The sequence below is a fragment of the Petromyzon marinus genome, assembly GCF_048934315.1.
Source record: "Petromyzon marinus isolate PM22_M1 ecotype Great Lakes invasive population chromosome 78 unlocalized genomic scaffold, UKy_Petmar_22M1.pri1.0 chr78_unloc.3, whole genome shotgun sequence".
Taxonomy (NCBI): Eukaryota; Metazoa; Chordata; class Hyperoartia; order Petromyzontiformes; family Petromyzontidae; genus Petromyzon; species Petromyzon marinus.
Genome location: NW_027422627.1, coordinates 568,514 through 595,115, shown reverse-complemented (window position 1 = coordinate 595,115; position 26,602 = coordinate 568,514). Strand labels below are relative to the sequence as shown.

The window sequence follows — 26,602 nt, the reverse complement described above, 5'->3', positions numbered from 1 at the left end:
TGTGTGTGTGTGTCTGTGTGTGTCTGTGTGTGTGTCTGCGTGTGTGTGTCTGTGTGTGTGTCTGTGTGTGTCTGCGCGTGTGTGTGTGTGTGTGTCTGCGCGTGTGTGTGTCTGTGTGTGTGTGTGTCACTGTGTGACTGTGTGTGTCTGCGCGTGTCTATGTGTGTGTATGTGTGTCTATGTGTCTGTGTGTGTGTGTCTGTGTGTGTGTGTCTGCGTGTGTGCGAGTGCCTCACCAGCTCCACGGCGTGAGCGTAGACGAGCCGCTCGGCGCTGACGCTCCCCACGGCGCAGGCGAAGCTCTGCTTGTCGCACAGGAAGCGCGCCAGGCGTGATGCCAGCTCCCGGCACCGCTGGACACTCTCCTTGTAGCGCACGTTCAGGCAGCGCGCCACTGGGGAGAGACGCACACAGGGGGAGCTGACACGGGGTGTCACGACGTGTGCGTGTGTGGGTGTGTGTCACGACGTGCGTGTGTGTGTGTGTATCACACCGTGTGTGTGTGTCACGCCGTGTGTGTGTGTGTCACGACGTGCGTGTGTGTGTGTGTGGGTGTGACGCCGTGTGTGTGTGTGTGACACCGTGTGTGTGTGTGTGTGTGACGCCTTGTGTGTGTGTGTGTGGGTGTGACGCCGTGTGTGTGTGTGTGACACCGTGTGTGTGTGTGTGTGTGACGCCTTGTGTGTGTGTGTGGGTGTGACGCCGTGTGTGTGTGTGCGTGTGTCACGCCGTGTGTGTGTGTCACGCCGTCTGTGTGTGTCACTCCGTGTGTGTGTGTCACTCCGTGTGTGTGTGTGACACCGTGTGTGTGTGTGTGACACCGTGTGTGTGTGTGTGTCACTCCGTGTGTGTGTGTCACGCCGTCTGTGTGTGTCACTCCGTGTGTGTGTGTGTGTGTGACGCCGTGTGTGTGTGTGTGTCACTCCGTGTGTGTGTGTCACTCCGTGTGTGGGTGTCACGCCGTGTGTGTGTGCGTGTGTCACTCCGTGTGTGTGTGTCACGCCGTCTGTGTGTGTCACTCCGTGTGTGTGTGTGTGACACCGTGTGTGTGTGTGTGTGACGCCGTGTGTGTGTGTGTCACTCCGTCTGTGTGTGTGTGTGACGCCGTCTGTGTGTGTGTGTGACGCCGTGTGTGTGTGTGTGTGACGCCGTGTGTGTGTGACTCCGTGTGTGTGTGTGTGACTCCGTGTGTGTGTGTGTGTGTGACTGTGTGTGTGTGTGTGATACCGTGTGTGTGTGTGACCCTGTGTGTGTGTGTGATACCGTGTGTGTGTGTGACTCCGTGTGTGTGACTCCGTGTGTGTGACTCCGTGTGTGTGACTCCGTGTGTGTGACTCCGTATCTGTGTGTGTGTGTGACTCCGTGTGTGTGTGTGTGACTCCGTGTGTGTGACTCCGTGTGTGTGACTCCGTGTGTGTGTGTGACTCCGTGTGTGTGTGTGACTCCGTGTGTGTGTGTGTGACTCCGTGTGTGTGTGTGTGTGACTCCATCTGTGTGTGTGTGTCACTCCGTCTGTGTGTGACACCATGTGTGTGTGTGTGACTCCGTGTGTGTGTGTCACTCCGTCTGTGTGTGTGTGTGTGTGACTCCGTGTGTGTGACTCCGTGTGTGTGACTCTGTGTGTGTGTGACTCTGTGTGTGTGTGACTCCGTGTGTGTGTGTGACTCCGTGTGTGTGTGTGTGACGCCGTGTGTGTGACGCCGTGTGTGTGACTCCGTGTGTGTGTGTGTGTGACTCCGTGTGTGTGTGTGACACCATGTGTGTGTGTGTGACTCCGTGTGTGTGTGACTCCGTGTGTGTGTGACACCGTGTGTGTGACTCCGTGTGTGTGTGACTCCGTGTGTGTGACTCCGTGTGTGTGTCACTCCGTGTGTGTGTGTGTGTGTGACACCGTGTGTGTGTGTGTCACGCCGTGCGTGTGTGTGTGTGACTCCGTGTGTGTGTCACTCCGTGTGTGTGTGTGTGTGTCACTCCGTCTGTGTGTGTGTGTGTGTGTCACTCCGTGCGTGTGTGTGTGACGCCGTGCTTGTGTGTGTTACACGCCGTGTGTGTGTGTGTGTGTCACTCCGTCTGTGTGTGTGTGTGTGTGTCACTCCGTGTGTGTGTGTCACTCCGTCTGTGTGTGTGACGCCGTGTGTGTGTGTGTGTGTCACTCCGTGTGTGTGTGTGACACCGTGTGTGTGTGTGTGTCACGCCGTGCGTGTGTGTGTGTGTGACTCCGTGTGTGTGTCACTCCGTGTGTGTGTGTGTGTCACTCCGTCTGTGTGTGTGTGTCACTCCGTGTGTGTGTGTGTGTGACACCGTGTGTGTGTGTGTGACGCCGTGTGTGTGTGTGTGTGTCACTCCGTCTGTGTGTGTGTGTGACGCCGTGTGTGTGTGTGTGACGCCGTGTGTGTGTGACTCCGTGTGTGTGTGTGACTCCGTGTGTGTGTGTGTGACTCCGTGTGTGTGTGTGTGATACCGTGTGTGTGTGTGATACCGTGTGTGTGTGTGACTCCGTGTGTGTGTGTGATACCGTGTGTGTGTGTGACTCCGTGTGTGTGTGTGTGATACCGTGTGTGTGTGTGACTCCGTGTGTGTGTGTGTGATACCGTGTGTGTGTGTGTGACTCCGTGTGTGTGTGTGTGATACCGTGTGTGTGTGTGTGACTCCGTGTGTGTGTCTGTGTGTGACTCCATCTGTGTGTGTGTGTCACTCCGTCTGTGTGTGACACCATGTGTGTGTGTGTGACTCCGTGTGTGTGTGTCACTCCGTCTGTGTGTGTGTGTGTGACTCCGTGTGTGTGACTGTGTGTGTGTGACTCTGTGTGTGTGTGACTCTGTGTGTGTGTGACTCCGTGTGTGTGTGTGACTCCGTGTGTGTGTGTGTGTGACTCCGTGTGTGTGTGTGACTCCGTGTGTGTGTGTGACACCATGTGTGTGTGTGTGACTCCGTGTGTGTGTGACTCCGTGTGTGTGTGACACCGTGTGTGTGACTCCGTGTGTGTGTGACTCCGTGTGTGTGACTCCGTGTGTGTGTGTCACTCCGTGTGTGTGTGTGTGTGTGACACCGTGTGTGTGTGTGTCACGCCGTGCGTGTGTGTGTGTGACTCCGTGTGTGTGTCACTCCGTGTGTGTGTGTGTGTCACTCCGTCTGTGTGTGTGTGTGTCACTCCGTGCGTGTGTGTGTGACGCCGTGCTTGTGTGTGTTACACGCCGTGTGTGTGTGTGTGTGTCACTCCGTCTGTGTGTGTGTGTGTGTGTGTCACTCCGTGTGTGTGTGTCACTCCGTCTGTGTGTGTGACGCCGTGTGTGTGTGTGTGTGTCACTCCGTGTGTGTGTGTGACACCGTGTGTGTGTGTGTGTGTCACGCCGTGCGTGTGTGTGTGTGACTCCGTGTGTGTGTCACTCCGTGTGTGTGTGTGTGTGTGTGTCACTCCGTCTGTGTGTGTGTGTCACTCCGTGTGTGTGTGTGTGTGACACCGTGTGTGTGTGTGTGACGCCGTGTGTGTGTGTGTGTGTCACTCCGTCTGTGTGTGTGTGTGACGCCGTGTGTGTGTGTGTGACGCCGTGTGTGTGTGACTCCGTGTGTGTGTGTGACTCCGTGTGTGTGTGTGTGACTCCGTGTGTGTGTGTGTGATACCGTGTGTGTGTGTGATACCGTGTGTGTGTGACTCCATGTGTGTGTGTGATACCGTGTGTGTGTGTGACTCCGTGTGTGTGTGTGTGATACCGTGTGTGTGTGTGACTCCGTGTGTGTGTGTGTGATACCGTGTGTGTGTGACTCCGTGTGTGTGTGTGTGATACCGTGTGTGTGTGTGTGTGTGTGACGCCGTGTGTGTGACTCCGTGTGTGTGACTCCGTGTGTGTGACTCCGTGTGTGTGACTCCGTGTCTGTGTGTGTGTGTGTGACTCCGTGTGTGTGTGTGTGACTCCGTGTGTGTGTGTGTGTGTGACTCCATCTGTGTGTGTGTGTCACTCCGTCTGTGTGTGACACCATGTGTGTGTGTGTGACTCCGTGTGTGTGTGTCACTCCGTCTGTGTGTGTGTGTGTGACTCCGTGTGTGTGACTGTGTGTGTGTGACTCTGTGTGTGTGTGACTCTGTGTGTGTGTGACTCCGTGTGTGTGTGTGACTCCGTGTGTGTGTGTGACTCCGTGTGTGTGTGTGACACCATGTGTGTGTGTGTGACTCCGTGTGTGTGTGACTCCGTGTGTGTGTGACACCGTGTGTGTGACTCCGTGTGGTGTGACTCCGTGTGTGTGACTCCGTGTGTGTGTGTCACTCCGTGTGTGTGTGTGTGTGACACCGTGTGTGTGTGTGTCACGCCGTGCGTGTGTGTGTGTGACTCCGTGTGTGTGTCACTCCGTGTGTGTGTGTGTGTCACTCCGTCTGTGTGTGTGTGTGTCACTCCGTGCGTGTGTGTGTGACGCCGTGCTTGTGTGTGTTACACGCCGTGTGTGTGTGTGTGTGTGTCACTCCGTCTGTGTGTGTGTGTGTGTCACTCCGTGTGTGTGTGTCACTCCGTCTGTGTGTGTGACGCCGTGTGTGTGTGTGTGTGTCACTCCGTGTGTGTGTGTGACACCGTGTGTGTGTGTGTGTGTCACGCCGTGCGTGTGTGTGTGTGACTCCGTGTGTGTGTCACTCCGTGTGTGTGTGTGTGTGTCACTCCGTCTGTGTGTGTGTGTCACTCCGTGTGTGTGTGTGTGTGACACCGTGTGTGTGTGTGTGACGCCGTGTGTGTGTGTGTGTCACTCCGTCTGTGTGTGTGTGTGACGCCGTGTGTGTGTGACTCCGTGTGTGTGTGTGACTCCGTGTGTGTGACTCTGTGTGTGTGTGTGTGATACCGTGTGTGTGTGTGACTCCGTGTGTGTGTGTGATACCGTGTGTGTGTGTGACTCCGTGTGTGTGACTCCGTGTGTGTGACTCCGTGTGTGTGACTCCGTGTGTGTGACTCCGTGTCTGTGTGTGTGTGACTCCGTGTGTGTGTGTGTGACTCCGTGTGTGTGACTCCGTGTGTGTGACTCCGTGTGTGTGTGTCACTCCGTCTGTGTGTGACACCATGTGTGTGTGTGTGACTCCGTGTGTGTGTGTCACTCCGTCTGTGTGTGTGTGTGTGTGACTCCGTGTGTGTGACTGTGTGTGTGTGACTCTGTGTGTGTGTGACTCTGTGTGTGTGTGACTTCGTGTGTGTGTGTGACTCCGTGTGTGTGTGTGTGTGTGACTCCGTGTGTGTGTGTGACACCATGTGTGTGTGTGTGACTCCGTGTGTGTGTGACTCCGTGTGTGTGTGACACCGTGTGTGTGACTCCGTGTGTGTGTGACTCCGTGTGTGTGACTCCGTGTGTGTGTGTCACTCCGTGTTTGTGTGTGACACCGTGTGTGTGTGTGTCACGCCGTGCGTGTGTGTGTGACTCCGTGTGTGTGTCACTCCGTGTGTGTGTGTGTCACTCCGTCTGTGTGTGTGTGTCACTCCGTGTGTGTGTGTGTGACGCCGTGCTTGTGTGTGTTACACGCCGTGTGTGTGTGTGTGTCACTCCGTCTGTGTGTGTGTGTGTGTGTCACTCCGTGTGTGTGTGTCACTCCGTCTGTGTGTGTGACGCCGTGTGTGTGTGTGTGTGTCACTCCGTGTGTGTGTGTGACACCGTGTGTGTGTGTGTGTGTCACGCCGTGCGTGTGTGTGTGTGACTCCGTGTGTGTGTCACTCCGTGTGTGTGTGTGTGTGTCACTCCGTCTGTGTGTGTGTGTCACTCCGTGTGTGTGTGTGTGTGACACCGTGTGTGTGTGTGTGACGCCGTGTGTGTGTGTGTGTCACTCCGTCTGTGTGTGTGTGTGACGCCGTGTGTGTGTGTGTGTGACGCCGTGTGTGTGTGACTCCGTGTGTGTGTGTGTGTGACTCCGTGTGTGTGACTATGTGTGTGTGTGTCTGATACCGTGTGTGTGTGTGACTCCGTGTGTGTGTGTGATACCGTGTGTGTGTGTGACTCCGTGTGTGTGTGTGTGATACCGTGTGTGTGTGTGACTCCGTGTGTGTGTGTGTGTGTGATACCGTGTGTGTGTGTGTGACTCCGTGTGTGTGTGTGTGTGTGATACCGTGTGTGTGTGTGTGACGCCGTGTGTGTGACTCCGTGTGTGTGACTCCGTGTGTGTGACTCCGTGTGTGTGACTCCGTGTGTGTGACTCCGTGTGTGTGTGTGTGACTCCGTGTGTGTGACTCCGTGTGTGTGACTCCGTGTGTGTGACTCCGTGTGTGTGACTCCGTGTGTGTGTGACTCCGTGTGTGTGTGTGACTCCGTGTGTGTGTGTGACTCCATCTGTGTGTGTGTGTCACTCCGTCTGTGTGTGACACCATGTGTGTGTGTGTGTGACTCCGTGTGTGTGTGTCACTCCGTCTGTGTGTGTGTGTGTGTGACTCCGTCTGTGTGTGTGTGACTCCGTGTGTGTGACTCCGTGTGTGTGACTCTGTGTGTGTGTGACTCTGTGTGTGTGTGACTCCGTGTGTGTGTGTGACTCCGTGTGTGTGTGTGTGTGTGACGCCGTGTGTGTGACACCGTGTGTGTGACTCCGTGTGTGTGTGTGTGTGTGACTCCGTGTGTGTGTGTGACACCATGTGTGTGTGTGTGACTCTGTGTGTGTGACTTTGTGTGTGTGTGTGTGTGACTCCACCTTGCTTGACTGCCGTGGAGGGACTGAGTTTCCCCATCTCCGTGTGTGTGTGTGACTCTGTGTGTGTGTGTGACTGTGTGTGTGTGACTCTGTGTGTGTGTGAGACTCCACCTTGCTTGACTGCCGTGGAGGGACTGAGTTTCCCCATCTCCGTGTGTGTGTGTGACTCTGTGTGAGACTCCACCTTGCTTGACTGCCGTGGAGGGACTGAGTTTCCCCATCTCCGTGTGTGTGTGTGACTCTCTGTGTGTGTCACTCTGTGTGTGTGTGACTCTGTGTGTGTGTGTGTGACTCTGTGTGTGACTGTGTGTGTGTGACTCTGTGTGTGACTCCACCTTGCTTGACTGCCGTGGAGGGACTGAGTTTCCCCATCTCCGTGTGTGTGTGTGACTCTGTGTGTGTGTGTGACTCCACCTTGCTTGACTGCCGTGGAGGGACTGAGTTTCCCCATCTCCGTGTGTGTGTGTGACTCTGTGTGTGTGTGTGACTCTGTGTGTGTGTGACTCTGTGTGTGTGTGACTCTGTGTGTGTGTGACTCTGTGTGTGTGTGACTCTGTGGGTGTGTGACTCTGTGTGTGTGTGACTCTGTGTGTCTGTGTGTGTGACTGCACCTTGCTTGACTGCCGTGGAGGGACTGAGTTTCCCCATCTCTGTGTGTGTGTGTGACTCTGTGTGTGTGTGACTGTGTGTGACTCTGTGTGTGTGACTCTGTGTGTGTGACTGCACCTTGCTTGACTGCCGTGGAGGGACTGAGTTTCCCCATCTCCGTGTGTGTGTGTGACTGTGTGTGTGTGACTCTGTGTGTGTGTGACTCTGTGTGTGTGTGACTCTGTGTGTGTGTGACTCTGTGTGTGTGTGACTCTGTGTGTGTGTGACTCTGTGTGTGTGTGACTCTGTGTGTCTGTGTGTGTGACTGCACCTTGCTTGACTGCCGTGGAGGGACTGAGTTTCCCCATCTCTGTGTGTGTGTGTGACTCTGTGTGTGTGTGACTGTGTGTGACTCTGTGTGTGTGACTCGGTGTGTGTGACTGCACCTTGCTTGACTGCCGTGGAGGGACTGAGTTTCCCCATCTCCGTGTGTGTGTGTGACTGTGTGTGTGTGACTCTGTGATAGTGTAGCGGTTAGCGCGCTGCGCTATGAACCTGGCGACCCGGGTTCGATTCCTGCTCACGGCCAACACCAGTGACGATTATCTGAACTGGTCCCGGGCCTCCCCTAGGTCGACTCAGCCTCAAATGAGTACCTGGTGCGGTGTGTAAACATTGCCACTAGGGAGACAAAGGCGGTCGGGCGTGGTGCTGGCCACCCACCCCCTCGTGTACCGTTCCGGCCTTCATAGGTGCTCGCTAACAGCACTTGCCCCGACAGTCTGTTAAGGCTATACGGGGGATCTTTTGTCTTTGTGTGACTCTGTGTGTGTGTGACTCTGTGTGTGTGTGACTCTGTGTGTGTGTGACTCTGTGTGTCTGTGTGTGTGACTGCACCTTGCTTGACTGCCGTGGAGGGACTGAGTTTCCCCATCTCTGTGTGTGTGTGTGACTCTGTGTGTGTGTGACTGTGTGTGACTCTGTGTGTGTGACTCTGTGTGTGTGACTCCACCTTGCGTGACTGCCGTGGAGGGACTGAGTTTCCCCATCTCCGTGTGTGTGTGTGACTGTGTGTGTGTGACTCTGTGTGTGTGTGACTCTGTGTGTGTGTGACTCTGTGTGTGTGTGACTCTGTGTGTGTGTGACTCTGTGTGTCTGTGTGTGTGACTCCACCTTGCGTGACTGCCGTGGAGGGACTGAGTTTCCCCATCTCCGTGTGTGTGTGTGACTGTGTGTGTGTGACTCTGTGTGTCTGTGTGTGTGACTGCACCTTGCTTGACTGCCGTGGAGGGACTGAGTTTCCCCATCTCTGTGTGTGTGTGTGACTCTGTGTGTGTGTGACTGTGTGTGACTCTGTGTGTGTGACTCTGTGTGTGTGACTCCACCTTGCTTGACTGCCGTGGAGGGACTGAGTTTCCCCATCTCCACCTTCTCCTTGGCCAGGTGCAGCGCAGACGCCAGCAGCTCCGCTGCCTTCATGTACAGCACCAGCTGCTCCGCACGGCTACACACACACACACAGCGTCACACACACACACAGTGACACACACACACACAGTGTCACACACAGCGTCACACACACACAGTGTCACACCAGCTGCTCCGCACGGCTACACACACACAGCGTCACACACACACAGCGTCACACACAGCGTCACACACACACAGCGTCACACACAGCGTCACACACATACAGCGTCACACCAGCTGCTCCGCACGGCTACACACACACAGCGTCACACACAGCGTCACACACACACAGCGTCACACACACAGCGTCACACACACACAGCGTCACACCAGCTGCTCCGCACGGCTACACACACACACACAGCGTCACACACAGCGTCACACACACAGTGTCACACACAGTGTCACACACACACAGCGTCACACACAGTGTCACACACACACAGCGTCACACACACACACAGTGTCACACACACACACAGTGTCACACACACACAGTGTCACACACACACAGTGTCACACACACACACAGTGACACACACACAGTGACACACACACACAGAGCGTCACACACACACAGCGTCACACACAGCGTCACACACACACAGCGTCACACACAGCGTCACACACATACAGCGTCACACCAGCTGCTCCGCACGGCTACACACACACACACAGCGTCACACACAGCGTCACACACACACAGCGTCACACACACAGCGTCACACACACACAGCGTCACACCAGCTGCTCCGCACGGCTACACACACACACACAGCGTCACACACAGCGTCACACACACAGTGTCACACACAGTGTCACACACACACAGCGTCACACACAGTGTCACACACACACAGCGTCACACACACACACAGTGTCACACACACACACAGTGTCACACACACACAGTGTCACACACACACACAGTGACACACACACAGTGACACACACACACAGAGCGTCACACACACACAGTGTCACACACACAGTGTCACACACACAGTGTCACACACACACAGTGTCACACACACAGTGTCACACACACACAGTGTCACACACACACACACAGTGTCACACACACACAGTGTCACACACACACAGTGACACACACAGTGTCACACACACAGTGTCACACAGCGTCACACACACACAGCGTCACACACACAGTGTCACACACACACAGTGTCACACACACACAGCGTCACACACACACAGCGTCACACACACAGTGTCACACACACAGCGTCACACACACACAGCATCACACACACACAGCATCACACACACAGCGTCACACACACAGTGTCACACACACACACAGTGTCACACACACACACACAGTGTCACACACACACAGCGTCACACACACACAGCTTCACACACACAGCGTCACACACACAGCGTCACACACACACAGCGTCACACACACAGTGTCACACACAGCGTCACACACACAGCGTCACACAGTGTCACACACACACAGCGTCACACACACACAGCGTCACACACACAGCGTCACACACACAGCGTCACACACACACAGCGTCACACACACAGCGTCACACACACAGCGTCACACACACAGCATCACACACACACAGTGTCACACACACAGTGTAACACACAGTGTCACACACACAGTGTCACACACACAGCGTCACACACAGCGTCACACACACAGCGTCACACACACAGCGTCACACACACACAGTGTCACACACACAGTGTCACACACACAGCGTCACACACACAGAGCGTCACACACACAGCGTGACACACACACAGCGTCACACACACACAGCGTCACACACAGTGTCACACACACAGTGTCACACACACAGTGTCACACACACACACAGCGTCACACACACAGCGTCACACACACAGCGTCACACACACAGCGTCACACACACACAGCCTCACACACAGCGTCACACACACAGCGTCACACACACAGCGTGAAAAAAACACAGCGTCACACACACAGCATCACACACACACTGTGACACACACGGTGACACACACACAGTGTCACACACACAGCGTCACACACACACAGCGTCACACACACACAGCGTCACACACACAGCGTCACACACACAGCATCACACACACAGCGTCACACACACCCAGCGTCACACACACAGCGTCACACACACAGCGTCACACACACAGCATCACACACACAGTGTCACACACAGTGTCACACACACAGTGTCACACACAGTGTCACACACACAGCGTCACACACAGCGTCACACACAGCGTCACACACACAGCGTCACACACACAGCGTCACACACACACAGTGTCACACACACAGTGTCACACACACAGCGTCACACACACACAGCGTCACACACACAGCGTCACACACACACAGCGTCACACACACACAGCGTCACACACACAGTGTCACACACACAGTGTCACACACACAGTGTCACACACAGCGTCACACACACAGCGTCACACACACACGGTGACACACACAGCGTCACACACACAGCGTCACACACACACAGCGTCACACACAGCGTCACACACACAGCATCAAACACACAGCGTCACATACACAGCGTCACACACACAGCATCACACACACACTGTGACACACACGGTGACACACACAGCGTGATGCACACAGTGTCACACACACAGTGTCACACACAGCGTCACACACACAGCGTCACACACACAGCGTCACACACACACGGTGACACACACAGCGTCACACACACACAGCGTCACACACACACAGCGTCACACACAGCGTCACACACACAGCGTCACACACACAGCGTCACACACACAGCGTCACACACGCAGCATCACACACACACTGTGACACACACGGTGACACACACAGCGTGATGCACACAGTGTCACACACACAGTGTCACACACAGCGTCACACACACACACAGCGTCACACACACAGCGTCACACACACACGGTGACACACACAGCGTCACACACACAGCGTCACACACACAGCGTCACACACACAGCATCACACACACACTGTGACACACACGGTGACACACACAGCGTGACACACACAGCGTCACGCACACAGCATCACGCACACAGCGTCACACACACACGGTGACACACACAGCGTCACACACACACACACGGTGACACACACACAGTGACACACACACACAGTGACACACACACAGTGACACACACACAGTGACACACACAGTGACACACTGACACACACAGTGACACACACACAGTGACACACACACAGTGACACACACAGTGACACACACACAGTGACACACACAGTGACACACACACACACAGTGACACACACAGTGACACACACACACAGTGACACACACAGTGACACACACACACAGTGACACACGCAGTGAGACACAGTGACACACACACAGTGACACACACAGTGACACACACACAGTGACACACACACAGTAACACACACACACAGTGACACACACAGTGACACACACACACACAGTGACACACACACAGACACACACACACACAGTGACACACACACACAGTGACACACACAGTGACACACACAGTGACACACACACACAGTGACACACACACAGACACACACACAGTGACACACACACACAGTGACACACACACAGTAACACACACACACAGTGACACACACACAGTAACACACACACACACACAGTGACACACACACAGTGACACACACAGTGACACAACAACAACAACAACAACAACCGCCATTCGCCACTAAGTGGCGGTGACGTCACCACGACGCTTGTGCCAGGCTATGTGCACCCTGAGGCCACGTGAAGTGTCGAACGCCCGCTGGCAGGAGGTCACGGGGCAGACCCAGGTGCCACGGGTCGACTGACTGAGATGACTGGCTGATGCACCACCTGTGCCCCCTACTGTGCCAACCTGCTGTGCTTTAGCCACCCGGCGCTCCGCTCGCTGTTGTGAGCGTCGCTCCTCCGCCCTCCGTTGTTGTTGGAGGGCGACTGCCTCCAACTGCCCAGTAGCATCCTTCACGAGCCTCCTCCACAGAGGCCGATCTTGACACCGCTGGTACCAGTCATCGGCAAGTCCACTCAGCTCCACGTCCTCCTGTACCACATCACTCCATCTCCTCTCTAGCCCGTGCCGCGCCCGCCCAGCCCCCTCAATCCGGCCAAACAAAAGCTGTTTCGGCATGCGGCGGCTGGGCATGCGGGCTACATGACCCAGCCATCGCAGCCTTGCCTGCCGGAGGAGCTCACCGATGGGACCCTGCCCAGATCTTTCAAGGATTTGTGAGCTCCTCACACAATCCAGTCTGGTTAAACCCAGGATGGATCGTAGGCAGGCCAGCCCAAATGTTTCCAACCGGCGAAGATGCTCCATTAGGGGGGTCCACGTTTCGCAAGCGTAGAGAAGGGAGGGAATGACTGTGGCCGAGAAGACCTGAAGCTTAGTGCGGAGCGACAGACCAGGTAGCTTCCACACAGCGTTACGCAACCGATGAAAAGATATTGCCGCTCGACTGATTCGGAGTGAGACCTCTGCTGTTAAACTGGAGCCAGTCATAAGCACACTGCCCAGGTATGGGAAACTCTCCACTCTCTCCACAACTGCCCCATCACTGATTGGGAGTTGTGGGGGTGGAGTGTCCGATGGTACAAAATACCCAGGCAGGTGCTTAGTTTTGGTGGGGCTGATGGTAAGGCCCCACCTCTTAGTGGCACGCTCCAGTCTCAGCAGCAGCGTCTCCAACTCCTCCTCTGACTGAGCAGCTATTACCAAATCATCAGCATACATAACGTGGTTGAGCAATAGGGAGCCATCCCTTGACCGCACCCGGGCATCGATTAGCCTCCCATTATATCTGTACCATATGGAGATTCCCCCGGTACAGCTATTGAAGGCTTCACGAACTACGTGGTCAAAATAGATGTTAAATAATGTGGGAGCCAGAGGACATCCCTGTCGCACCCCAAGGTGTACAGGGAATGGCTCTGACTCCCGGCCACGTAGTTTTACCCGGGCCCGCTCACCATCATGAAGGTCCTTAATGATCGTGAGCAGAGGGTTAGGTACTCCAAAAGCACGAAGAATGACCCAGAGCCCAGGCCTACTGATGGTATCATAGGCCTTGACCAGGTCAATAAAGCAGAGATGTAGGTCTTGTTGGAATTCCCTACACCTCTGCTGTAGCAGACGGACAGAAAATATGGCATCTGTGCAGGACCGCCCTTTCCTGAAACCGCATTGGGGCTCCGCAAGCCTCTCCTCAGCGTGCCTGGCAAGGCGATGCTGAATAATCCTTGCCAGGACCTTTCCCGGCACACTGAGGAGTGAGATGCCCCTGTAGTTGTTACAGTCTGTGCGGTCCCCCTTCTTAAAAAGGGGGACCACCAGGGCATCCTTCCAATCCTGCGGAACCCGTCCAGTGGTCCAGACTGTTGTTATGATGTCATATAGAGCAGTCTGTGCACAAACGCCACCCTCCCTCAGCATTTCGCTTGGGAGATCATCTCTGCCCGCTGCCTTTCCTGGTCTCAGACTCCGGATCGCCCTAAATACTTCCTCAGCAGATGGCACCTCAGCCAGCCACTCACAGGGGGTGACTTCATCCAATATTTGAGGCACCGCAGCCTCAGCAGGGTCATCCTCACTTTGTGCCACGATGTTTTCCTGGCTGAGGGATTTTCCCTCCCCCAGGACCTCACAGAAATGCTCAGCAAATCTGCGAACCTGTTCCTGGGGGTCGGAAATTGGATCACCGTTTTTTCCCCTAATGATGGTAATAGGTGTGGCGCTGTAGGTTACTTTTTTGATGGAGTTAAATAGAGATTTGTGATCACGGGCCACTGAGGCAGACTCCATCTCCTCAGCAACCCGCGACCACCACCCATCCTTGCAGCGCCTCACGGCTCTCCGAACCTCCGAGCGAAGGCTGCGGTAAGCCTCCTCATTCTCTGACGTGGGATTCTGTAGCCGATGACAGTGGGCCTGTCGCTTTTTCTCAACCATCCTGAACAACTCCTCTGTCATCCAGGGTGTCTGGGGAGGTCTGGACCGCGTACCCAAAGCAGCCATTGCAGCTGCATGAGTCACAGTCCTAAACCTCGCCCATTTACCCTCGACATCAGGAGGAGTCGGGGACGATGCCAATCCCAGCCGCAAGCGATGATGAAATTCTCGCTTGCAACTTTCATCAGATAACTGAGACCAGGCCACTTTAGGTTGGAATGGGGTCCTGGGTGTACACCCACCACCGGAGTGGAAGAATGGCAGGCGCATCTTACAGATGACTAGTCGATGGTCAGAGGGCAGATCAGCTCCACGGTAGGTCCTGGTGTCAAGGACATGGGCTCGCATTCGCTGGTCCGTCACTATGTAGTCCAGCAGATGTTCTTGCTTGGACCCGGCATGCATCCATGATGTTGTGTGGATGCGCCGATGCCGGAACAGCGTGTTGGTAATTACAAGCCCATGGGCTGCACAAAAATCTAGCAGCCTCCTACCGTTGTTATTGAGCTGATCTGGCCCATGCCCTCCAATCACTCCAGACCAGGTGCCAGTATCATGACCAACTCGGGCATTGAAGTCACCCAACATGATGACTCTATCCCGAGGGGCCACTTTAGCCAGCACCTGTGACAGGAGGTCATAGAAGGCATCTGACTCATCGGCTTTGCCTGCATCCCTCCACGGATGTTCATCTTCGGTGGGGGCATAAGTAACCACGACCACCATTCCTTGCCTCCGGTTGATGGGAAGGCGAGCCCAAAGTAGCCTGGGGCTTACAGCTTCCCACACCTCACCGCCACGCTCCCACGCCCCCTTCATTCTTTTGTTCAAAAGAAGACCCACACCCTGTTGTTTGGCAGTCTGCTGCCCCGAGTAGAGGACTGTCCACCCCTCATGGTGGCAGGAGCCAGAGCCGGTCCACCGGACCTCCTGAATGCCGCATAGATCCAGGCGGTACCGGTCCAGCTCCCGACAGAGGAGTGGCAGCCTCTCCTCCGCAGTGAGCGTTCGAACATTCCACGTGGCCACCCGTAGTGGCTTTTCGTTGTTTCTGGAGTAGCCCCGAGGGTAGGTATTCAATCTCCTGGCTCCGCCAATTGGGGTTTGGCCAGGAGACGTCATAGACGCCTGGCCCCCCGGGGCCTCCGGCACAAGCTTATTAGTTACATATTTCAGTTTAATTCGTGGTTTCGTGATAATTAATTGAAGGTGGAGGGGTTACCAGCCCCTCGCACCCGTCCAGAGCCCCCGTTTAGCCCCTGTGGTGGACACATATGCCATGAGGGGAGGAGCCAATCAAAATTGGATCTCCCCCCACAGCGCTGTCCACGACAGAGTTGCCCGTCCGGCACCGCGAGGAGGTAGGGGGTTGTTTTGCACACCCACACTCACACTCACTCACACTCACTCACACACACACACACATACTCATACCCACACACTCACACACACTCACACACACACAGTGACACACACACACACACACAGTGACACACACAGTGACACACACAGTGACACACACAGTGAGACACTCACACACAGTGACACACACAGTAACACACACACAGTAACACACACACACACACACAGTGACACACACAGTGACACACACAGTGACACACACAGTGACACACACACACAGTGAGACACTCACCCCCACTCTGTGCCGTAATGAGCTAGGCTGTGTTGTGGAAGGGTCCCGCCACCGCTCTGCTGCAACAGCGGCAGGCCGGACGGCCGTGGGGGGCCGCCGCCCCCCCCGACTCGTTCCCACGACGACGAGCAGGAGGAGGAGGAGCAGCAGGGGGGAGGGCCGGCGGGGCCCCCCCCCCCGCCGTGGCTCCTCCTCACCGCGGCGACCTCCATGAGGCCCTCGGCAAAGGAGAGGAGGAAGCCAAGATCCCTCAGCGTGTCCGTGTGCTCCCTCTGGGGAGACAGGGGGACAGACAGGGGGACAGGGGGACAGACAGGGAGACGGGGACAGCGTGAGACAGACAGGGGACAGGGGGAGAGAGATGGGGAGACACGGGGACAGGGGGAGACAGGGGGACAGGGGGAGACAGGGGGAGACAGGGGGATGCACACACAAAGATCAAAGATCCCCCATATAGCCTTAACAGACTGTAGGGGCAAGTGCTGTTAGCGAGCACCTATGAAGGCCGGAACGGTACACGAGGGGGTGGGTGGCCAGCACCACGCCCGACCGCCTTTGTCTCCCTAGTGGCAATGTTTACACACCACACCAGGTACTCATTTGAGGCTGAGTCGACCTAGGGGAGGCCCGGGACCCATTCAGATAATCGTCACTGGTGTTGGCCGTGAGCGGGAATCGAACCCGGGTCGCCAGGTTCATAGCGCAGCGCGCTAACCGCTACACACTCACTCACACTCACACACACACTCACACACACTCACTCACTCACACACACACTCACACACACTCACTCATACCCACACACTCACACACACACTCACACACAACAACAACAACCGCCATTCACCACTAAGTGGCGGTGACGTCACCACGACGCTTGTGCCAGGCTATGTGCACCCTGAGGCCACGTGAAGTGTCGAACGCCCGCTGGCAGGAGGTCACGGGGCAGACCCAGGTGCCACGGGTCGACTGACTGAGATGACTGGCTGATGCACCACCTGTGCCCCCTACTGTGCCAACCTGCTGTGCTTTAGCCACCCGGCGCTCCGCTCGTTGTTCTGAGCGTCGCTCATCCGCCCTCCGTTGTTGTTGGAGGGCGACTACCTCCAACTGCCCAGTAGCGTCCTTCACGAGCCTCCTCCACAGAGGCCGATCTTGACACTGCTGGTACCGGTCATCGGCAAGTCCACTCAGCTCCACGTCCTCCTGTACCACATCACTCCATCTCTTCTCTAGCCCGTGCCGCGCCCGCTTAGCCCCCTCAATCCGGCCGAACAAAAGCTGTTTCGGCATGCGGTGGCTGGGCATGCGGGCTACATGACCCAGCCATCGCAGCCTTCCCCGCCGGAGGAGCTCGCCGATGGGACCTTGCCCAGATCTTTCAAGGATTTGTGAGCTCCTCACACAATCCAGTCTGGTTAAACCCAGGATGGATCGTAGGCAGGCCAGCCTAGATGTTTCTAACCGGCGAAGATGTTCCATTAGGGGGGTCCACGTGTCGCAAGCGTAGAGAAGGGAGGGAATGACCGTGGCCGAGAAGACCTGAAGCTTAGTGGAGCGACAGACCAGGTAGCTTCCACACAGCGTTACGCAACCGATGAAAAGATATTGCCGCTCGACTGATTTGGAGTGAGACCTCTGCTGTTAAACTGGAGCCAGTCATAAGCACACTGCCCAGGTATGGGAAACTCTCCACTCTCTCCACAACTGCCCCATCACCGATTGGGAGTTGTGGGGGTGGAGTGTCCAATGGTACAAAATACCCAGGCAGGTGCTTAGTTTTGGTGGGGCTAATGGTAAGGCCCCACCTCTTAGTGGCACGCTCCAGTCTCAGCAGCAGCGTCTCCAACTCCTCCTCTGAATGAGCAGCTATTACCAAATCATCAGCATACGTAACATGGTTGAGCAATAGGGAGCCATCCCTTGACCGCACCCGGGCATCGATCAGCCTCCCATTATATCTGTACTATATGGAGATTCCCCCGGTACAGCTATTGAAGGCTTCACGAACTACGTGGTCAAAATAGATGTTAAATAATGTGGGAGCCAGAGGACATCCCTGTCGCACCCCAAGGTGTACAGGGAATGGCTCTGACTCCCGGCCACGTAGTTTTACCCGGGCCCGGTCACCATCATAAAGGTCCTTAATGATCGTGAGCAGAGGGTCAGGTACTCCAAAAGCACGAAGAACAACCCAGAGCCCAGGCCTACTGATGGTATCAAAGGCCTTGACCAGGTCAATAAAGCAGAGATGTAGGTCTTGTTGGAATTCCCTACACCTCTGCTGTAGCAGACGGACAGAAAATATGGCATCTGTGCAGGACCGCCCTTTCCTGAAACCGCATTGGGGCTCCGCAAGCCTCGCCTCAGCGTGCCTGGCAAGGCGATGTTGAATAATCCTTGCCAGGACCTTTCCCGGCACACTGAGGAGTGAGATGCCCCTGTAGTTGTTACAGTCTGTGCAGTCCCCCTTCTTAAAAAGGGGGACCACCAGAGCATCCTTCCAATCCTGCGGAACCCGTCCAGTGGTCCAAACTGTTGTTATGTCATATAGGGCAGTCTGTGCACAAACGTCACCCTCCCTCAGCATTTCGCTTGGGAGATCATCTCTGCCCACTGCCTTTCCTGGTCTCAGACTCCGGATCGCCTTCAGTACTTCCTCAACAGATGGCACCTCAGCCAGCCACTCACAGGGGGTGACTTCTTCCAATATTTGAGGCACTGCAGCCTCAGCAGGGTCATCCTCACTTTGTGCCACGATGTTTTCCTGGCTGAGGGATTTTCCCTCCCCCAGGACCTCAGAAATGCTCAGCAAATCTGCAAACCTGTTCCTGGGGGTCGGAGATTGGATCACCGTTTTTTCCCCTAATGATGGTAATAGGTGTGGCGCTGCAGGTTACTTTTTTGATGGAGTTAAATAGAGATTTGTGATCACGGGCCACTGAGGCAGACTCCATCTCCTCAGCAACCCACGACCACCACCCATCCTTGCAGCACCTCAAAGCTCTCCGAACCTCCGAGCGAAGGCTGCGGTAAGCCTCCTCATTCTCTGACGTGGGATTCTGTAGCCGATGACAGTGGGCCTGTCGCTTTTTCTCAACCATCCTGAACACCTCCTCTGTCAGCCAAGGTCTTTGGGGAGGTCTGGACCGCGTACCAAAAGCAGCCATTGCAGCTGCATGAGTCACAGTCCTAAACCTCGCCCATTTACCCTCGACATCAGGAGGAGTCGGGGACGATGCCAATCCCAGCCGCAAGCGATGATGAAATTCTCGCTTGCAACTTTCATCAGATAACTGAGACCAGGCCACTTTAGGTCGGAATGGGGTCCTGGGTGTACACCCACCACCAGAGTGGAAGAATGGTAGGCGCATCTTACAGATGACTAGTCGATGGTCAGAGGGCAGATCAGCTCCACGGTAGGTCCTGGTGTCAAGGAAATGGGCTTGCATCCACTGGTCCGTCACTATGTAGTCCAGCAGATGTTCTTGCTTGGACCCGGCATGCATCCATGATGCTGTGTGGATGCGCCGATGCCGGAACAGCGTGTTGGTAATTACAAGCCCATGGGCTGCACAAAAATCTAGCAGCCTCCTACCGTTGTTATTGAGCTAATCTGGCCCATGCCCTCCAATCACTCCAGACCAGGTGCCAGCATCATGACCAACTCGGGCATTGAAGTCACCCAACATGATGACTCTATCCCGAGGGGCCACTTTAGCCAGCACCTGTGACAGGAGGTCATAGAAGGCATCTGACTCATCCGCCTTGCCTGCATCCCTCCTCGGATGTTCGTCTTCGGTGGGGGCATAAGTAACCACGACCACCATTCCTCGCCTCCGGTTGATGGGAAGGCGAGCCCAAAGTAGCCTGGGGCTTACAGCTTCCCACGCCTCACCACCACGCTCCCACACCCCCTTGATTCTTTTGTTCAAAAGAAGAGCCACACCCTGTTGTTTGGCAGTCTGCTGCCCCGAGTAGAGGACTGTCCACCCCTCATGGTGGCAGGAGCCAGAACCGGTCCACCGGACCTCCTGAATGCCACATGGATCCAGGCGGTATTGGTCCAGCTCCCGACAGAGGAGTGGCAGCCTCTCCTCCGCAGTGAGCGTTCGACCATTCCACGTGGCCACCCGTAGTGGCTTTTTGTTGTTTATGGAGGAGCCCCGAGGGTAGATATTCAATCTCCTGGCTCCGCCAATTGGGGTTTGGCCAGGAGACGTCATAGACGCCTGGTCCCCCGGGGCCTCCGGCACAAGCTTATTAGTTATATACTTAATTCGTGGTTTAGTGGTAATTAATTGAAGGTGGAGGGGTTACCAGCCCCTCGCACACGTCCAGAGCCCCCGCTTAGCCCCCTGTGGTGGACACAGATGCCATGAGGGGAGGAGCCAATCGAAATTGGACCTCCCCCCACAGCACTGTCCACGACAGAGTTGCCCGTCACTCACACACACACTCACACACACACTCACACACACACACTCTCACACACACTCACTCATACACACTCACTCATACACACTCACACACACACACTCACACACACACTCACCTCCATGAGTGTCTCCTCCGGCAGGGCTGGAGGCTCAAACGCCACCTCTCCCACCATGTTGGGCGGAGAAGTCCCAAACCGCAGTGAGGACGTTCCCGGCGGAGACGCAGACAGACAGGACAAGGGGCCCCCCCCACCGCCGCCCCCCCCACCACCACCGCCCCCCCCACCACCACCGCCCCCCCCACCACCAGCGCCCCCCCCACCACCACCGCCCCCCCCACCACCACCACAGCCAGGGTTTCCGAGGCTGCTGGGGGGACTCTCAGAGTAGGGGACGGAGCGGCCGCAGTTGGAGCAAGCGGAGCCCACGGAGCTCCCAGAACCCACTGGGGGGGGGGGGGGGGAGAGGGGGGGGAGGAGGGAGTCAGAGTCTGGCTGTCCGTGTGGCTGTCTTCATGTCCGTGTCTGTCTGTAATTGTCTCTCCCCGTGTCTCTCCCCGTGTCTCTCTCCCCACGTCTCTCCCCCCCCCCCCCGTGTCTCTCCCGCCCCCGTGTCTCTCCCCCCGTGTCTCTCTCCCCCCGTGTCTCTCCACCCCCGTGTCTCTCCCCCCCGTGTCTCTCCCCCCCGTGTCTCTCCCCCCCGTGTCTCTCTCCCCGTGTCTCTCCCCCCGTGTCTCTCCCCCCGTGTCTCTCCCCCCGTGTCTCTCCCCCCGTGTCTCTCCCCCCGTGTCTCTCCCCCCGTGTCTCTCCCCCCCGTGTCTCTCTCCCCGTGTCTCTCTACCTGTGTCTCTCCACCCGTGTCTCTCCCCCCCGTGTCTCTCTCCCCGTGTCTCTCCCTCCATGTCTCTCCCCCCGTGTCTCTCCCCCCGTGTCTCTCCCTCCGTGTCTCTCCCCCCGTGTCTCTCCCCCCGTGTCTCTCCCCCCCGTGTCTCTCCCCCCCGTGTCTCTCTCCCCGTGTCTCTCCCTCCATGTCTCTCCCCCCGTGTCTCTCACCCCGTGTCTCTCCCCCCGTGTCTCTCCCCCCGTGTCTCTCCCCCCCGTGTCTCTCTCCCCGTGTCTCTCTACCCGTGTCTCTCCACCCGTGTCTCTCCCCCCCGTGTCTCTCTCCCCGTGTCTCTCCCTCCATGTCTCTCCCCCCGTGTCTCTCCCCCCGTGTCTCTCCCTCCGTGTCTCTCCCCCGTGTCTCTCCCCCCGTGTCTCTCCCCCCGTGTCTCTCCCCCGTGTCTCTCCCCCCGTGTCTCTCCCCCCCGTGTCTCTCTCCCCGTGTCTCTCTACCTGTGTCTCTCCCCCCGTTTCTCTCCCCCCCGTGTCTCTCCACCCGTGTCTCTCTACCTGTGTCTCTCCCCCCGTGTCTCTCCCCCCCGTGTCTCTCCCCCCGTGTCTCTCCACCCCCGTGTCTCTCCCCCCGTGTCTCTCTCCCCCCGTGTCTCTCTCCCCCCGTGTCTCTCCCCCCGTGTCTCTCCCCCCGTGTCTCTCCACCCCCGTGTCTCTCCCCCCCGTGTCTCTCCCCCCGTGTCTCTCCCCCCGTGTCTCTCCACCCCCGTGTCTCTCCCCCCCGTGTCTCTCCACCACGTGTCTCTCCACCTGTGTCTCTCCCCCCGTGTCTCTCCCCCCCGTGTCTCTCCACCCCCGTGTCTCTCCCCCCGTGTCTCTCTCCACCCGTGTCTCTCCACCCCCGTGTCTCTCCCCCCGTGTCTCTCCCCCCCGTGTCTCTCTCCCCGTGTCTCTCCCTCCATGTCTCTCCCCCCGTGTCTCTCCCCCCGTGTCTCTCCCCCCGTGTCTCTCCCCCCGTGTCTCTCCCCCCCGTGTCTCTCTCCCCGTGTCTCTCTACCTGTGTCTCTCCCCCCGTGTCTCTCCCCCCCGTGTCTCTCCACCCCCGTGTCTCTCCCCCCGTGTCTCTCTCCCCCCGTGTCTCTCTCCCCCCGTGTCTCTCCCCCCGTGTCTCTCCCCCCGTGTCTCTCCACCCCCGTGTCTCTCCCCCCCGTGTCTCTCCCCCACGTGTCTCTCCACCTGTGTCTCTCCCCCCGTGTCTCTCCCCCCCGTGTCTCTCCACCCCCGTGTCTCTCCCCCCGTGTCTCTCTCCCCCCGTGTCTCTCCACCCCCGTGTCTCTCCCCCCGTGTCTCTCTCCCCCTGTGTCTCTCCCCCCGTGTCTCTCCCCCCCGTGTCTCTCTCCCCGTGTCTCTCCCTCCATGTCTCTCCCCCCGTGTCTCTCCCCCCGTGTCTCTCCCTCCGTGTCTCTCCCCCGTGTCTCTCCCCCCGTGTCTCTCCCCCCGTGTCTCTCCCCCGTGTCTCTCCCCCCGTGTCTCTCCCCCCCGTGTCTCTCTCCCCGTGTCTCTCTACCTGTGTCTCTCCCCCCGTTTCTCTCCCCCCCGTGTCTCTCCACCCGTGTCTCTCTACCTGTGTCTCTCCCCCCGTGTCTCTCCCCCCCGTGTCTCTCCCCCCGTGTCTCTCCACCCCCGTGTCTCTCCCCCCGTGTCTCTCTCCCCCCGTGTCTCTCTCCCCCCGTGTCTCTCCCCCCGTGTCTCTCCCCCCGTGTCTCTCCACCCCCGTGTCTCTCCCCCCCGTGTCTCTCCCCCCGTGTCTCTCCCCCCGTGTCTCTCCACCCCCGTGTCTCTCCCCCCCGTGTCTCTCCACCACGTGTCTCTCCACCTGTGTCTCTCCCCCCGTGTCTCTCCCCCCCGTGTCTCTCCACCCCCGTGTCTCTCCCCCCGTGTCTCTCTCCCCCCGTGTCTCTCCACCCCCGTGTCTCTCCCCCCGTGTCTCTCCCCCCGTGTCTCTCTCCCCCCGTGTCTCTCTCCCCCCGTGTCTCTCCCCCCGTGTCTCTCCCCCCGTGTCTCTCCACCCCCGTGTCTCTCCCCCCCGTGTCTCTCCCCCCGTGTCTCTCCCCCCGTGTCTCTCCACCCCCGTGTCTCTCCCCCCCGTGTCTCTCCACCACGTGTCTCTCCACCTGTGTCTCTCCCCCCGTGTCTCTCCCCCCCGTGTCTCTCCACCCCCGTGTCTCTCCCCCCGTGTCTCTCTCCCCCCGTGTCTCTCCACCCCCGTGTCTCTCCCCCCCGTGTCTCTCCCCCCCGTGTCTCTCTCCCCGTGTCTCTCCCTCCATGTCTCTCCCCCCGTGTCTCTCCCCCCGTGTCTCTCCCCCCGTGTCTCTCCCCCCGTGTCTCTCCCCCCCGTGTCTCTCTCCCCGTGTCTCTCTACCTGTGTCTCTCCCCCCGTGTCTCTCCCCCCCGTGTCTCTCCACCCCCGTGTCTCTCCCCCCGTGTCTCTCTCCCCCCGTGTCTCTCTCCCCCCGTGTCTCTCCCCCCGTGTCTCTCCCCCCGTGTCTCTCCACCCCCGTGTCTCTCCCCCCCGTGTCTCTCCACCTGTGTCTCTCCCCCCGTGTCTCTCCCCCCCGTGTCTCTCCACCCCCGTGTCTCTCCCCCCGTGTCTCTCTCCCCCTGTGTCTCTCCCCCCGTGTCTCTCCCCCCCGTGTCTCTCTCCCCGTGTCTCTCTACCTGTGTCTCTCCCCCCGTGTCTCTCCCCCCCGTATCTCTCCACCCCCGTGTCTCTCCCCCTGTGTCTCTCCCCCCGTGTCTCTCCCCCCCCGTGTCTCTCCCCCCCCGTGTCTCTCTCCCCGTGTCTCTCTCCCCTCGTGTCTCTCCCCTCGTGTCTCTCCCCGTGTCTCTCTCACCGTGTCTCTCCCCCCGTGTCTCTCCCCCCGTGTCTCTCCCCCCCGTGTCTCTCCCGCCGTGTCTCTCGCCCCCCCGTGTCTCTCGCCCCCCCCGTGTCTCTCTCCCCGTGTCTCTCCCCCCGTGTCTCTCCCCCCCCCCGTGTCTCTCCCCACGTGTCTCTCCCCCCCGTGTCTCTCCCCCCGTGTCTCTCCCCCCCGTGTCTCTCCCCCCGTGTCTCTCTCCCCCTGTGTCTCTCTCCCCGTGTCTCTCTCCCCCCGTGTCCCTCTCACCGTGTCTCCCCCCCCCCCCGTGTCTCTCTCCGTGTCTCTCTCCCCATGTCTCTCCCCCCGTGTCTCTCTCCCCATGTCTCTCCCCCCGTGTCTCTCCCCCCGTGTCTCTCCCCCCCGCGTCTCTCCCCCCGTGTCTCTCCCCCCGTGTCTCTCCCCCCCGTGTCTCTCCCCCCCCGTATCTCTCTCCCCCCCGTGTCTCTCCCCGTGTGTCTCTCCCCCCGTGTCTCTCACCCCCGTGTCTCTCCCCCCGTGTCTCTCCCCCCCGTGTCTCTCCCCCCCGTGTCTCTCCACCCCCGTGTCTCTCCCCCCGTGTCTCTCCCCCCCCGTATCTCTATCCCCCCCGTGTCTCTCCCCGTGTCTCTCTCCCCACGTCTCTCCCCCCCCCCCCCCGTGTCTCTCCCCCCCCCGTGTCTCTCCCCCCGTGTCTCTCTCCCCCCGTATCTCTCCACCCCCGTGTCTCTCCCCCCGTGTCTCTCCCCCCCGTGTCTCTCCCCCCCGTGTCTCTCTCCCCGTGTCTCTCCCTCCATGTCTCTCCCCCCGTGTCTCTCCCCCCGTGTCTCTCCCCCGTGTCTCTCCCCCCGTGTCTCTCCCCCCCGTGTCTCTCTCCCCGTGTCTCTCTACCTGTGTCTCTCCACCCGTGTCTCTCCCCCCCGTGTCTCTCTCCCCGTGTCTCTCCCTCCATGTCTCTCCCCCCGTGTCTCTCCCCCCGTGTCTCTCCCTCCGTGTCTCTCCCCCCGTGTCTCTCCCCCCGTGTCTCTCCCCCCGTGTCTCTCCCCCCGTGTCTCTCCCCCCCGTGTCTCTCTCCCCGTGTCTCTCTACCTGTGTCTCTCCCCCCGTTTCTCTCCCCCCCGTGTCTCTCCACCCGTGTCTCTCTACCTGTGTCTCTCCCCCCGTGTCTCTCCCCCCCGTGTCTCTCCCCCCGTGTCTCTCCACCCCCGTGTCTCTCCCCCCGTGTCTCTCTCCCCCCGTGTCTCTCTCCCCCCGTGTCTCTCCCCCCGTGTCTCTCCCCCCGTGTCTCTCCACCCCCGTGTCTCTCCCCCCCGTGTCTCTCCCCCCGTGTCTCTCCCCCCGTGTCTCTCCACCCCCGTGTCTCTCCCGCCCGTGTCTCTCCACCACGTGTCTCTCCACCTGTGTCTCTCCCCCCGTGTCTCTCCCCCCCGTGTCTCTCCACCCCCGTGTCTCTCCCCCCGAGTCTCTCTCCCCCCGTGTCTCTCCACCCCCGTGTCTCTCCCCCCGTGTCTCTCCCCCCCGTGTCTCTCTCCCCGTGTCTCTCCCTCCATGTCTCTCCCCCCGTGTCTCTCCCCCCGTGTCTCTCCCCCCGTGTCTCTCCCCCCCGTGTCTCTCTCCCCGTGTCTCTCTACCTGTGTCTCTCCCCCCGTGTCTCTCCCCCCCGTGTCTCTCCACCCCCGTGTCTCTCCCCCCGTTTCTCTCTCCCCCCGTGTCTCTCTCCCCCCGTGTCTCTCCCCCCGTGTCTCTCCCCCCGTGTCTCTCCCCCCGTGTCTCTCCCCCCGTGTCTCTCCACCCCCGTGTCTCTCCCCCCCGTGTCTCTCCCCCACGTGTCTCTCCCCCCGTGTCTCTCCCCCCCGTGTCTCTCCACCCCCGTGTCTCTCCCCCCGTGTCTCTCTCCCCCCGTGTCTCTCCACCCCCGTGTCTCTCCCCCCGTGTCTCTCTCCCCCTGTGTCTCTCCCCCCGTGTCTCTCCCCCCCGTGTCTCTCTCCCCGTGTCTCTCTACCTGTGTCTCTCCCCCCGTGTCTCTCCCCCCCGTATCTCTCCACCCCCGTGTCTCTCCCCCTGTG

At 58.3% G+C, this 26,602-nt stretch overlaps 1 protein-coding gene across 3 annotated transcripts in view; it reads right to left on the bottom strand.

Annotated features, from left to right (window-relative positions):
* The window catches only part of LOC142908313 (serine/threonine-protein kinase ULK2-like), a 31,419-nt gene extending 10,365 nt beyond the window's left edge, over positions 1-21,054 (bottom strand). The window contains exons 1-4 of one of the 3 annotated variants that reach the window (XM_076058837.1): positions 20,926-21,054; positions 16,371-16,642; positions 8,617-8,735; positions 237-394 (exon numbers count right to left, since the gene is read on the bottom strand). In XM_076058837.1, the coding sequence (XP_075914952.1) occupies positions 237-394; positions 8,617-8,735; positions 16,371-16,642; positions 20,926-20,982 (606 nt within the window). In that variant the 5' untranslated portion in view covers positions 20,983-21,054. Of the gene's footprint in view, positions 1-236; positions 395-6,643; positions 7,811-8,616; positions 8,736-16,370; positions 16,643-20,925 lie in introns of those variants that run through there. The other 2 variants (XM_076058836.1, XM_076058835.1) reach the window with 2 other exon arrangements.
* Positions 21,055-26,602: the final 5,548 nt, after the last annotated feature.